Source organism: Boleophthalmus pectinirostris, unplaced genomic scaffold (genome assembly GCF_026225935.1).
Source record: "Boleophthalmus pectinirostris isolate CB_2022bp ecotype Guang Dong unplaced genomic scaffold, ASM2622593v1 HiC_scaffold_8, whole genome shotgun sequence".
NCBI classification, from domain to species: Eukaryota; Metazoa; Chordata; class Actinopteri; order Gobiiformes; family Gobiidae; genus Boleophthalmus; species Boleophthalmus pectinirostris.
In genome coordinates this window covers 9,464,222-9,477,897 of record NW_026571515.1, presented here as the reverse complement: position 1 = coordinate 9,477,897, position 13,676 = coordinate 9,464,222, and the positions used below count along the sequence as shown (strand labels likewise).

General features: G+C 37.4%; 2 protein-coding genes across 2 annotated transcripts in view; one reads left to right on the top strand and one right to left on the bottom strand.

Annotated features, from left to right (window-relative positions):
- Positions 1 to 8,579, bottom strand: part of emc1 (ER membrane protein complex subunit 1) — a 28,911-nt gene extending 20,332 nt beyond the window's left edge. The window contains exons 1-12 of the mRNA XM_020925819.2: positions 8,442 to 8,579; positions 6,497 to 6,624; positions 6,327 to 6,392; positions 5,844 to 5,937; positions 5,626 to 5,754; positions 4,934 to 5,060; positions 4,660 to 4,809; positions 3,363 to 3,530; positions 2,794 to 2,865; positions 1,626 to 1,724; positions 1,452 to 1,548; positions 595 to 711 (exon numbers count right to left, since the gene is read on the bottom strand). Coding sequence (XP_020781478.1) covers positions 595 to 711; positions 1,452 to 1,548; positions 1,626 to 1,724; positions 2,794 to 2,865; positions 3,363 to 3,530; positions 4,660 to 4,809; positions 4,934 to 5,060; positions 5,626 to 5,754; positions 5,844 to 5,937; positions 6,327 to 6,392; positions 6,497 to 6,624; positions 8,442 to 8,533 — 1,339 coding nt within the window. The 5' untranslated portion in view covers positions 8,534 to 8,579. The remainder of the gene's footprint in view (positions 1 to 594; positions 712 to 1,451; positions 1,549 to 1,625; positions 1,725 to 2,793; positions 2,866 to 3,362; positions 3,531 to 4,659; positions 4,810 to 4,933; positions 5,061 to 5,625; positions 5,755 to 5,843; positions 5,938 to 6,326; positions 6,393 to 6,496; positions 6,625 to 8,441) is intronic.
- Positions 8,580 to 10,623: 2,044 nt separating this feature from the next.
- ubr4 (ubiquitin protein ligase E3 component n-recognin 4) overlaps positions 10,624 to 13,676 on the top strand; it is a 67,884-nt gene continuing 64,831 nt past the window's right edge. The window contains 4 exon segments of the mRNA XM_055166171.1: positions 10,624 to 10,762; positions 12,704 to 12,801; positions 12,879 to 12,982; positions 13,270 to 13,399. Of these exon segments, the coding sequence (XP_055022146.1) occupies positions 10,641 to 10,762; positions 12,704 to 12,801; positions 12,879 to 12,982; positions 13,270 to 13,399 (454 nt within the window). The 5' untranslated portion in view covers positions 10,624 to 10,640.

Genomic DNA, 13,676 nt, shown 5'->3' with positions numbered 1-13,676 from the left:
TTCTGTAGTGATGTGATGGATAAATAAAACACAACACAACTGGATCTCTTGTGTATTGGATCACTGATAATGGCAAATATCGGGTATCGGCAGGTACTAAAAGTAAAAGTATTGATATTGGTAAAGAAACCTGGATCAGTGCATCCCTAATATTTTTCCTTAATCTTTCAAATCTATTAAAATTTTTAAGACATGTAAGCAGTGCAGCAATGTAGTGTGCTATATGACTTATATTTGACACCCACCTCACCACACAACATTAAAGACTTTATATGACCAAATAAACTACTACAACTATTATATTACTTGATATTTCTCTGCCTGCCCGCCATCTCAATCTACAGTACACAGACCACACGACAATCACATGAAAACATCACAAGTTACAAAGACAAAGAGAAGCAGTTACCTTGAATGGCTGCGTCCGAGTGAAGCATTAAAGGAAGACAAAGCAAAAGCAAGTGAAGCAACGTACACCAGAAACAGCTGAGTGAGTGAGTTAGTGAGCATTTGGGAAAGGGCAGCTGTGTGACTCTGAACTGCTCTTTTATGAAATGTACATAATATTATTGAACATTTTGGTGCAGCATTTACCAGCCTTCTTGCCAAACTCTCCCTCGAGCTCGGCCTGTGTGGCAGTGAGCGGCAGATCCACCATTTCCATCGTCACCACATCAGACAGGGCCTCCTCTCTGGTCCACATCACCCGCCCTGGAAAACAACAGTTTAACTAAACTGTCCCAGAAAATATTCACCACTTCCAAACACAAAACTATAATATGAATTCACTAAACATTATAACATAAAACTACATTTACGGGACAATAGAAAGTTGATCTAGATGCTCTCTGGCTTTTAGCGACGCGTGAGTTGTGTGGTCCTCTGTGTCTTTTATTTACCATAATTTATGTTTGTTTGTTTGTTTGTTTGTTTATGTATTTATTTTATTTATTATTTTAATCATTCTTAGCTGTAAGTATTTTAACACTTAAATTTTTTTTATTTATGATTTACTGTCTTTTATTTTATTAATTTCTCTGTGCAGCACTTTGGAAACTGTCATGTTTATAAAATATGCTATATAAATAAAGTGGACTGGATTGAATTAGATGCATTTATGTCGTCAAACACTAAAAATGTCACAATTTCTGATTTAATTCTTTGACAGATTTTTTTTTTATATATACATTTAAATGTGCTCCTACCTGATATAATGTTAAACCACTTTTTTATTTGAAATTCGTGGGTTTGATGCCATTTTGCGGACTTTTACCACTTGCGACAGCAGTTGTGCACATTTTTTTCATACATCTGAAACCCCATAGACAGGGTTACCATTGAAAAACTAGAGTGCCTATAGTGCCCTCCTGTGGCAGTTGGAAAAGGTGCAGCTGTCTGTCAACAATAATTCATGAAACAGACTTGTACAGATTTGTTCAAAGGGCAAATACCTGGCTGCTGGATAAAAGTGAGCTGGTGGTCTTCTGTCTGCACCATCACCCTGTAGCCCACTGAGTCATCCTTCTTCAGAAACGCTTGCACATACAGCTGTAAAATGAAAGAAAACCATAACTTATACTTAAATATTTTATGATGACAAGTAAAAAGGCTGGAGCTAAACAGACCTTCTCTGGATTTCCTCCATTTGGATCCATGGTAAAAATCAGAGTTGTGTCAAGAAGTCTGCGTCCAGTTTCGGCACTGAAGAGGTTAATACTAGAGGCCTAGAAATAAGGAATAAATAAGAAATAAAAAACAAAGCCGTTATAATACTAATAAACAAGGGAAACCATTGTATAGCATAAGTTAATAGGTCTCAAAAATTTCACAAAAAGTACCACGTCAGACAATATTTGCCTATTAAAGCAGTTCTAAGACTATACTGTTGCTATACTAGTTCTAAAAAAGCAGTAACTGAAAGGAGGACAAAATGTGGATTAAAGGTACACTGTGTAACTTTTCCGATGTAGGGTATAGAGTAAGAAAGTGTAAGAAAAGCATAAGAAAGCTCGATCGATGTTTCTTCTGCTCAATAAATAATCCTGTGAAGTGATGACGTATTTTTTGACAATAAAGTCGTGTCTGTGAATTCTTATTCGAACTGAAGAAAGCGCACTCGTAAATTTTTATTTTGTGATTGTAATTCTTGATGTCATAACTTTTCAATTCATATTCTAAAATATGAAACTAAACTAAAATACAAACAACACATTTTATGTACGACTGGACTCATTTGAGAGTTTACGAATATTTATTTTATGCTCAACTACAGCCAAATATGCATGAATTTCTATCCTATGCACACAAATATTTCTTAAAACTTTCTTACTCCATAGTAGGGTCTGATGCCTCCTTGTCTCCATAGAAATTACTTTTGCCTTGGATGTTCCTCAGTATGGCATTAAGCATCTAATCAGCATTTATTCAATTACAGTTGTTTTTATTGCTAAAAAAATGCCTTAAAAAAAACATGTTGTGAACGAGCCTACCTCTGCACAGATATGATCTAGAACCTGCTTGTTCGTGCCACCTGTCTGTCTCCAGGGAGTTAGATACATTTAATGTCACACTGTGGAACATTCCAGGCAAAGCAATAAAATCTACATAGAGACAAACAGGTGGCGGGCCCTCTAGCAGAAAACTTGCACAATGCATCTTTAAATTAATCATAAATTTAGCAAATATCTGAACTGCAGACTAATCAATCAAAGTACCACATGAAGGAGCTCGCATACCACAGTATGAGAACCACTGAAATAGATAAGCATATTTATCACACACTGTACCACTCACTGTTTTGTTCTTGGGTGACATAACGGCTACAACTGTCTTCTCTCCACTCGTAGCAAAAGAAACCAGCATTGCCTAAAAACAAGATAAAATAAATACACATTAGCCTTTGAAATTCTAGACACAAAATATTAAATTAAATGACCTGAATTATGGAAAATTGACTCTTGTGAGCTTTAAGTCATCTTAAAATCTTGTTACCTAATCAAAAACAGACCTGGAGTTGTGTTTTGTTTCATTTACACACGTTTGAGTGAGCCTTTTTTATTAGTCTGTCTGCATCTCCAAAGTTCAAAATGCTCTGTTCCCCCTTGTGATGTTGTGTAGCTGTAGTTTTCAAATGAACAGCTCCTTTTACCTTTTGCTTAGTAGACATTGGCAATTCCAGGGCACTTCCTGTATTAGCACAAAGTGGAACAAAGTACTCAGCCTAAATATGCAGGGTTTCTGAGTTAAACATGAGTGAATGAAATAAAACACAGCTCCAGGTCTGTCTGTGATGAGGAAACAACATTATAACATAGATCAGGAAACAGTGTAATAAGGGCCCTTTAATTCCTAAGTGAGCTTACTGGTTTGAAATCTCTGAGTGTGAGTATTTGTCCTTTGTTCAGTTGCAGCAGCAGGTGTTGATCTGGTCCGGTCTGGAGGAAGAACTCAGAGAGCGGAGGTCGTGCGGCGTTGGGCTGAGAGGAGACCAGCACTGGGCGGAAATCAGGAGAAACTTCCACACCAATTGACTGGAGGAAAACAAATTGAGAATAATTTGTTAGGATTTGTCCATTGAGTTAGCCATTAAAAAACAAGATAATATAATGAAGATTTTTCACATGATTGATCTGTTATCAATTATTTTATAACAAGGGAATACAGAAGGAGTTTAAATTACACCAAACCTATTTAATTACAATGTGGTGCAGTGGGTCACTTGTTCTGCCCATCAGCAATAGGGTCAGCGGTTTGTACCTTGCTCAAGTATATTCACATACTCACTACCAGCCAGGAAATGACACTTTACTTCAGGGTTGCATATAGTTCAGTTGATTTTATTGGTGTATTTTAACAAGGACCATGCACAAACCCATGAATCTCATAAAAGCACCAGATTTAGCTAAAGCTGGTTTCAATCTGCAGTCCCTGGGCAGGTTAACAAACAATTAAAATATATCCATCCATTTACAATCAAATCACGCATTCTCCCACTCTTTAAATTCAATATTGACACTTATACGGAGTGAACAGTCACAGATTACAAGACAGAGAAGTGAATAATTAAAAAAGTTGCAAATGTTGTATTTTGACATTAGATTGACTGAGCCTCACACATGTAGTACAGCTGGGAACTTTTCTGGTGAAGAGTTCGTCAAATGCTTTACTCTATGGAGATCTTATTACTTTGTCTGGAATGTTTCACAGTATAATATTAAATCTTTCATGTTATAGGTCAGATCAGTTGAGAGATGACCCTGCTCACAGTCAGAATGTCTATTTTTCTAGGCATTTTAGAGCTATAAAAACACCTGTAATTGTAAGAAATGCAATGTAAAGCGGTTTAATGTCACACTGTGGAACATTCAAGACAGAGCAATGAGATCTCCGGAGAAACAAGCATGTGACAGTTCAAGAAAAGTCACATAATGCAACTTTAAGTTACGATATCAGCATTTTTCAAAATTTACAAATAAGAGCTGCACTTCCCCCCCGGGTCAAAGTTTGAACACCCCCACTTTGCTTTATTTAATCAGATATACTGTATTTACTGACTAAATATGCCCCCATATCCCCTTATCATTTTATTTAAGTTATAAAGTTACGTGCAACACAGAAGTAAACACTGGGGACAAATAACGCAATAAAATATTTGCATACCTGCAGTGAGATCTGACTCATCTGTGAGTGTGAGTGCAGGTCCACAATATTCAAGGACAGAGACAGTGGGTCCACACAGGTCAGCATTCCCTTCCCAATCACAGAGCAGCTGGACTCGAGGTCAGACAGCCAGGGAGCTTGAATTGTGAACTGGACACAAAGATAAATACAAAAGTAATCCATCTGTGAGAGTTTACTTTTAAGTAAATGCCCAAATAGAGTAAATGCCAAAATTACAGAAGAGTATCAGAATAAGGCAAAATATAAATTATACCTGTTTTAGTATTTCTCCATCGTCCAAGCTGTAAACCACCACTGTAATTTGAGAGTTAGGGACAAGACCCAGAACAAAAACTTCTCCAGTACCATCAGAATAGACCACCTGGTACTCCACTGTGTCACTGTAAAAGATAATAAATTGTGAAAAATATGCAGTTTTTGATTCTTTTTATATTATTTTAAAGTCCTATATTATTTTAAAGTCCTATATTACGCTTTAAGACATGTTAGAATGTTGTTACCTCATTAAAAACATACCTGGAGTTGTGTTTTGTTACATATTTGAGTAATCCTTTATTATTAGTCTGCTCAGAATGCTCTGTTTTCAAGTTAACCGCTACCTTTTACCTTCAGTTCAGTAGAGATTTCCAATGCCAGGACTGAAATTATCCAAATGATTCTAGTGAAAGTGTATGGAGTTTGAAAACACAGTGGGGTACTTCTTGTATTACCACATAACCTCACAAGGTGGAACAGTGTGTTTTCAATTTGAGAGAAGAACTCAGCCTAAATATGCAGGGTTTGTGTGTTAAACATGTCTGAATGAAACAAAACACAATTCTAGGTATGTTTTTGATGAGGAAACAACATTATAACATATCAGAAAATAGCGCAATATGGGCCCTTTAATCACTATAACATATGATAAATATTAAAGACAGCTATCAACTGCACTACTACTCATACCTTTCTGGAAGATTCTCAATCCATTTCTGATGTCCATTGGAAAGATAGTGAAGGGAGACGGCAGTCTTTTTTAAAACCGCCACATATCTGACATGCTCCAGCTGCCCCACCAACGAAGCAGACTGGAAACTACAAAAAATAAACACGTAAAAAAGTTAAACAAACAATGAACGCAAATGCTTCAATATTGCTGTGAAAGGTGAATAAAAAGTTTGTACCTCCCAGAATCTAGCACAACCTCCCAGTTCAATCCTCCAACATTCACCTCCCAAGAACGCAGCAACCGGCCATTACCAACCACCATTACTGCATCTGGAGAAAAAAAGATAGTAAAACACTTGAAAACTTAAAGCTGCATTGCGCAACTTTTTTGGTGAAGGGTCCATCACTTCTTTGTCTCTTTGTAGATGATACATTAAAGACATCTATCTAGCAGTTATTCATAACGAGTGTTTTTAATTGCTAAGGAATACAATAATTATCTCTGTGAATCTGCCTGCCTCTCCACAGATCTGTCCTGTAATATAGCCTGTAGTTGCCTCTCTTTAGATAGATAACTTTAAACTATACCGTGAAACATTCTAAACAAAGCAATAACATCTCCATGAAGACAAGCAGGTGACGGACCCTCCACCAGAAAAGTTGCACAATGCACCTTTAACTTACTTATGAATAAATTATATCTAAGTGCAAAATATTACCTTGTCCTTGCAACAGAAGAGCATCGATGTTCCCCTCTGGTCCAGTCTTATCAACATGACGCCAGACTAAAACAATGATTCAAGAATTGGAAGTAGTTTGAATACAGAAAAATGTTTATTTATATGTTACACATGAACTATAAGTGCGTATTTAGGCAATTCAAACTCACATAGATCTCCAGTTCTTGTATTGATAGCGGCGAAAACATTCTTCTCTGTAGCTACAAGAACCTTTTTGGAGGACTGGATCTGATTGTCAAAATGAGCAAAGCGGACATTGCCAACAAACTGCTGCCTCCTATGGTGAAAAAGAGAGAAAAAAACTTTGTACAGGTATTCTTGTCACAATAATTACTATATCAACTTATTCTTCAATATATGATAGATGGAACAATAATTTTTGGGGGTCAGTATTTTTTGTGTACCTTCCAGTGCATAAGTGGGAAATCTTTTGTTATTTATTATTTATTTATAACAAGGACAGTGCACAAAAAACATTAAACGCAGAGAGAAAAGATGCTCTGAGCCAGATTTATTTACAAACTACTGTCCATCTTCCATCTATTTCATTTCATGGCAACGCGATTTAGAAGGTTGAATTAACGACTTCTAGGACTCAGTATAGATACAAACTAATCACAAAGGTGTCAGCTATTCATTTATTGTAGATAATTTTAATAATATTGTACATTTAGAATTTTTTGGGGGATAATGCTGCTGTAGGGTTATCGTGTCAGTGGTATAAATTAGTTCCAATATTATCGTTTATCGTCTATTTTTATGTAAACTAGAAAAGCACTCAGAGTGCAGACCTCCGCCAAGGACTACCCCCATTTTTTATATAAATTGCGATAAAATCAGTCTTCTGGATCAGATCCGGATCAGCCTTTGGAATATGAAAGAGGATCCCATTGTCCATCCCAGAGTCAAATTTCATGGGGTTTGGTCAATAATTAACCGAGATATTGAGAAACAAAATTTTTGGCCCCATTTACCACAATGTTAACTAAAATTTCAAAGTGATCCAGAATCCAGGATTTCTTCCGGATCACCCCCAAAATGAAATCAGTTCTTCCTTTTCACATTTCCAACAAATCCTGAAAATTTCATCAAAATCAGTCCATAACTTTTTGAGTTATGTTGCTAACAGACAAACAAACAAACAAACAAACAGACAAACGCCAGCAAAAACATAACCTCCTTGGCGGAGGTAACAATATATCAATCTTCAAAACATGTGATCGTGACAGGCCTAGTAAAGTAATCAATCTTTTAAAATGTCACCAGCATTGCATGTCAGGACCTATTTTTTTTATTAGCTAGAGCTCTTTCTTTAACTTATTCTGAATTAAAAATAGTGTAAACGTGCTGACGTCTGTAGGGTGACCAGAATTTCAAAATAAAAAAACTGGAACATCACCATTTTTATTTTATTTTTTTGGTGGTTGATAATAATAAAATTGTGAAACGAATGCATAATTAAGGAAAATTGTTGAACAAAGACCATTCATGACTAACATAGGAGTCAGTATAGTCCAATTTTCTTTGCATTTGGGTCGTTTTTAAGCAGCTTTTTGTATTTTACCTAAACAAATTACAATGTATGCCTCTCTTTACTGTTAGCAGGGATCAAATTCGTCCAAAATAGGGACACCTGGGACATTTCTTGTATAAAACTGGGACAAATCAATTGTTTTGGACAGATCTGCTGACAGGGAACACAGGGCTCAAAACTGGGACTGTCCCGGGTAAATAGGGACGTGTTGTCACCGTAGAAATTTGTAACTTTTATCACAGAAATGCAAACCTTTTATCAGATTGAAAAAAAAAAAAAAAAAAAATCATGGATCAATACAGGAACCGATGCACAAATAATCAAAGTTCATTGTCAGTTCCATTCCTTATGTAATCAAGCTTGTGAAAAACAAACAGTAGGAATGTTATGTCAATATATTACGTATTCTTTATTTTTTTCTACATTTTTTCTATATACATCCACACTGAGCCGGGTCGACGCTTTGGTGTATGACAGATGTTAGCATGAGCACACTTTTACAATGAAATCTAAACTTAAATGACAATAAATTACAATCAGTTTAGACATGTATCTCTTACCAATCAAATTTCCCAACTTGATCCTCAAACACAGCCCGGACAGAGCAGAAAAGCACAAGAAATTTCAGGAAAAGCAGAATGAGCTTAGCCATTGCAGCAGACTAGACTTGCTCTTCGGGGGAGGAGGAAGCCGGAAGTGGCAAATGTCAATGTTGTCATTACGCTGAAGAATATCGCCCTCTCGTGTTCAGGGGGTCTATGAAATAAATAAGCATTGATTAAAAATGCTCGCGGATCCTTTTATGGATGCGGCGTTTGTCATGTTGAATCTGGTCATTTACACAGGTGATTGCATAAATAACGAGACAGTCTAATGGTTAAAGTCACTGTTATCAGAAATAGTACAGCAAAAAGTGACACTGTTACACTGCAGTGATGTTTGGATCCTGATCATCTCTCCAACAATTGCCATAGACATATAATTGTGATTGTTCGTGGAGAAAAAACAGCTCTGGTTGTTTTCTTTTGTTTAAACTGATAATTAGGCCAGATAGGTCTACAGTGGTTTTACGCTGAGTTTTTATGGAAAATGTAATTGCATTTTCTCTTTTCATATTTTGCAATTCATAATAACATATTAGGCTATTTTTTTCACTTTTCTCTTCCTAACTAGGCTAATGAGTGTACAGGTGTGCTTTAGAAGAAATTTGATCAGATTTTTGATAGCTGAAGTTGAAGGAACTGAAGGGGTCTGAAAACCTAAAGCCACATAAGATATAGGCAAATGCTATAGACCTAACAAAATGCATATCCTAAATATCAACCTACTTGTGTAAAAGACACATTATAATTGCCTGATAAACAATTGTAATGGTATATATTTACCCCACACTGGAGTTGTGCTTGATGTTTAATGAAAGCACAAGTATAGCCCTGGCAGACAATGCAGCTGTCAGTGGTTCAACCAAAGACATGTGACATTTTGGTGTTCCACTATATTGCATAGGCCTGCGGCCCATTTGAAGAGCCCCTTGTTTATCCTAAGATATAAGATAATAAGATTTATTTGTCCTATGATGAGGAAATTACAGTGTCGCAACATACAGTTCAGAAACACAGCAGGATAGGAAACATGCAATCAGAATCACACCTAAAAATAGAGCTAAGATCTCATGCAACACTGTGCCAGTAGAGTACAGCTATAGGCCAAGTGGCTTTGGCTATGGTTATTACAGTCCAGTGCATATGCAAGAATAAGTAGCAGGTAAAGCAACTTCAGTGTATTATATTCTTATGTACAATAAGTGGTAATAACTGTTTAATTACAGTGCAGCAGCATGGTCAGTATAAATATCAGGTAATGCGCTCATTTGTATCATTGTCTGTGTAATTCCTCATTTGTCCAGGTAGGCTCCATAGCAAAAGAAAATTAAATTCAGCTGGTCAAAATTTTAGAGTGAAGATGATTCAAATTGCCACCCAAAACACCTGGGTGACCACAGGCGGTGAAACGTCTTCTATCTAAACCTTTTGTCCAGATAAGAGAGTTTAATTTTAATTAACAATTGTACCAGTGATGATTCACTTTATTTTACAGTATTGCACAAAGTTAGTACAGGTGAATGACATGTGTAATAGCGTCTGACGGCAGCAAGAAGGGAACACCTGCAGAACCTCTCCTCCACACTGTCAGGTTGAATGACTCTGTCACTGAAGCTGCTCAGAACCCTCCTGTCCCCCTCCTCCTGTGCTGTCCAGTAGAGGACAGTTCAGGACAGAGCTGGACATCTTGATAACACTATCCAATTTCTTCCTCTCCCTCTCTGTGATGCTGCTGCTTCAGTAAACCACACCATACAGGATGGCTGATGCCACCACAGAGTCGTAAAAGCTTCAGGAGTGGCCCTTGTCACTCCAAAACACCAGTCTCCTCAGCAGGTAGAGCTGCTCTGGCTCTGTCATCTGTGTTTTAAGTGCAGTCCAGTTTGTTAAGAAGATGAACTAAGTAGGTACTTTGTAGATGTGAGTAGATGTGAGATCCTCAGAGATCTAACACAACTCTGCAGCTACAACTCGCACTTGTAGAATAAAGATGCAAAGATGCAAGTTATAATGTAGTGCCTCCCCTCCCCTCGTCCACAGGCACAGGGGCAGAGAGGACCCACCCCAGGACCCACCCTGGTGCTGGGATACAGGCTGTTGTGAGCGCCCCCTGTGAGCTTTCTTTTGGCTCAGGCTTTTTTTCTGTGGGTTTTCAAGATGGCGTCAAGCGGAGGAGATGAACACGAATGGACAGCGGCGGTGCGGCCGCTTTTATCAGCCTCGTACACCGCCTTTGAAACGAAGGAGCTACCTCAGCTTGTCGGGTCTATAATAAACAGGTGAGGCGCTGAATGTCAACTTGTTTGGAGTGTGTGTGGCTCAGTTTGGGCTGTGGCCACTCTGGAGTCAGCTGCTCGGCTAACATGCTAACGTAGCTCTCAGTTAGCATCAAGTTACACAGCCTTAAGTTGCACCACAGCAGTTTGAGCGTTAGCTCCCGTGCTAATGTTAGCCAACTTACTTTATACGCTTTCGGTTCTCCTGCTTTTGCACCTGTGCTAAATTGCTTTAAGTGCTGCATGGCTAATGAGCTGCAGTGTTAACCCATAAATGTAAAGTGGAACAAAATGAGCTGGGTGACTGAACACAGCGTGCTGAAATTTTGCTTCATCATTAGCTAGCTAACACAAACATTAGCAGCTGAAATGGGCAAAGGGCCTTCTGCCTTGACTTCTTAATGTCACGTTTTATATTTGAATATATTTGCTTACTACACAGAATAAATATTAAGTTACATGGCTGTATTGAAGAAATCGTTTCTATTTTTACGTGACAATGTGCTGAAAAGCTGATAATGCAGTTTGAAGTGAACATCTGTCTGAGCTGAAGTAGGCGGAGACCCTTCTCTCACTTTGGACTGATGCGTGCGAATGTGGCGTTAAAATGCGTCAAAATACGAGCGAATGATCAACATCATCTTTAACTTTTTGTTCAGTAACAGAGAACTGTTCACATGATATGATTTTGATGTATATTGTGCCGTAACAGCTGTTTCTCAATGATCCAATGAAAGAAATCTGTTTCAGTCGACCCACATAAAGGACTTTTATTCCATATATTATTATTATTTCAGTGAAGCACAGATTGCTTCTGTCAGTCTCTGACACTCCCTTTTAAAGGCTCACGGTGTGCCTTAAAGTGAGGAGCTTCCCACAGCATTGTTTTAATTATTGTTTTTTTTTTTGCTGTGTTCGTGGCAGCTTGAAAGGAACACGCTCCCGGCAGGTTTTACTGAAAACGAAACACAAACGCAGTTTGAGTTCACTGACATCACAGCCTTGACTCCCGCATTGCCTAGACCAGAGTATGTCAGTCTCTGCCAGTCAATTTACCATTTGAATTTGGACCCCTACAATTTGGTGTTTCCCATTTCATAATATCTGTTTTTCCTGTGTTGTAATGTTTGTACATGGTGCCCCCATAGGCACAGATTCCCACAATAAAGTCTAGTAATGCACAAATGTAGAAGCTTTAATAATGCATATTATTCTATTTTCATTGCGCCATCATAAAGCATATGTACAAATAATGCCTGTTCTTCTACACTGAATTTCAGAAAGATATTTTGTTGGTTTTAACATAAGTACGTGTAAAGTAGCAGTAACACAGAAGTACTAGATGTTATCTATGCAAATGTTTTGACAGATAACATTGGATATGAGGATATGATGTTGTTGAAACAGTACATACATATAATATTTAGAACCTCTCCACTATATTTATTCACAGATAGATAAAAACTGTGAATACACAACTTATAATTTCTAGACTTTGACCACTTGTCTTTGAATATATATATATTTTTGTAGTCTTTTTTTTTTCTTGGCTCAAGTACTATCAGATGATAGATATGCTTGTGTGGTGCAAGGCGGAGTAGCAGAAGTTTGTTTGTCTCTGTCTCTGAACGTTCAAGCCCTTAAGGCTTTTTTTTTTTTTTTTTTTTTTAACCTGAAAGAGAGAGACTTTATATGTTGAGTTGCTGTAAAATGACTTTCCGTATTACTAACACTTTGGTAATTTAGTGGCTGTAGCGTCACAGGAGAACATTTGTATTGGACAAATGGTCCTTTTATGGTGTATACCTACAGCTAACATTTACTTCAGGTTGTAACACACTTGATATTATGCATGTTTTAACTTGCTAATTAAAATACATAATAGAGATGTATTTGATTTTGATCCTGTTTTAAATGTAGTTTATTACTTTTTATTTATTCCAGTGAAACAGATATTCTACACCATGACAAACAGTACGAGCCTTTCTACTCATCATTTGTGGCTCTCTCCGCCCATTACATCACCACAGTATGTGGACAGAGTAAGTATTAAGCAAGTCTTTCTCTTGTCATACTTAATCTTTACGTTCACAAATTAACTTCCAAATTGTGTTTCTAGTCCCAAGAAATCAGTTGCTGTCGGTGGCAGCTGCGTGCAAAGTATTAATCGAGTTCTCGTTACTGCGGCTGGAGAACCCGGATGAAGCATGTGCAGTTTCACAGGTAGGAAACAGACTGAAAAAATCCCCTCAGATTTATGAACTTTGTCTGTATCAGGCTCTCAATCTCTCTCTCAGTCTCTCTGAGACTGACTAATCAACTGTAATATTAATTGTATGCACCTCATTTCAGAAAAACACCATAAATGGTTACAACTTGATTTTAGTGCCTACCACAGTACTGTTTTTCTTTTTTATTCATATCTCTTTCAGTTCTCTAACTTCTTGCTGTTCTTATTTTGAATCACATTTTTAATGCCTTATGCATCGACTATGTTTGTTTATCCTCAGAAACACCTGATTCTTCTCATAAAAGGACTTTGCACTGGCTGCAGCAGACTGGACCGCACAGAAATCATTACTTTCACTGCTATGATGAAGTCTGCCAAGTTGCCTCAAACCGTCAAAACCCTTTCAGATGGTAAGTGGAAGCAGAGCCCTAAAAAGCCCTTAAGTCCGCAAGCCCCCACTATTGAACTCCCATGTTCTAGTGCAGATTTTTCAAATTCACTAAGAAGGTGGACACTGCTTTGTAGGAATGAAAACATTTGAAAACATTTGAAAACCTTTGAGCAAGGGCATGAATTCTGAGTATCTTTTTGGGTAGTTCCTTTTACTCTAGAGGGTCAGTTTGTTTTTTCATGACCGATCAATTAATATAACTTGGGCTAGTGAAATCCTTCTCTAATTGCTACTCA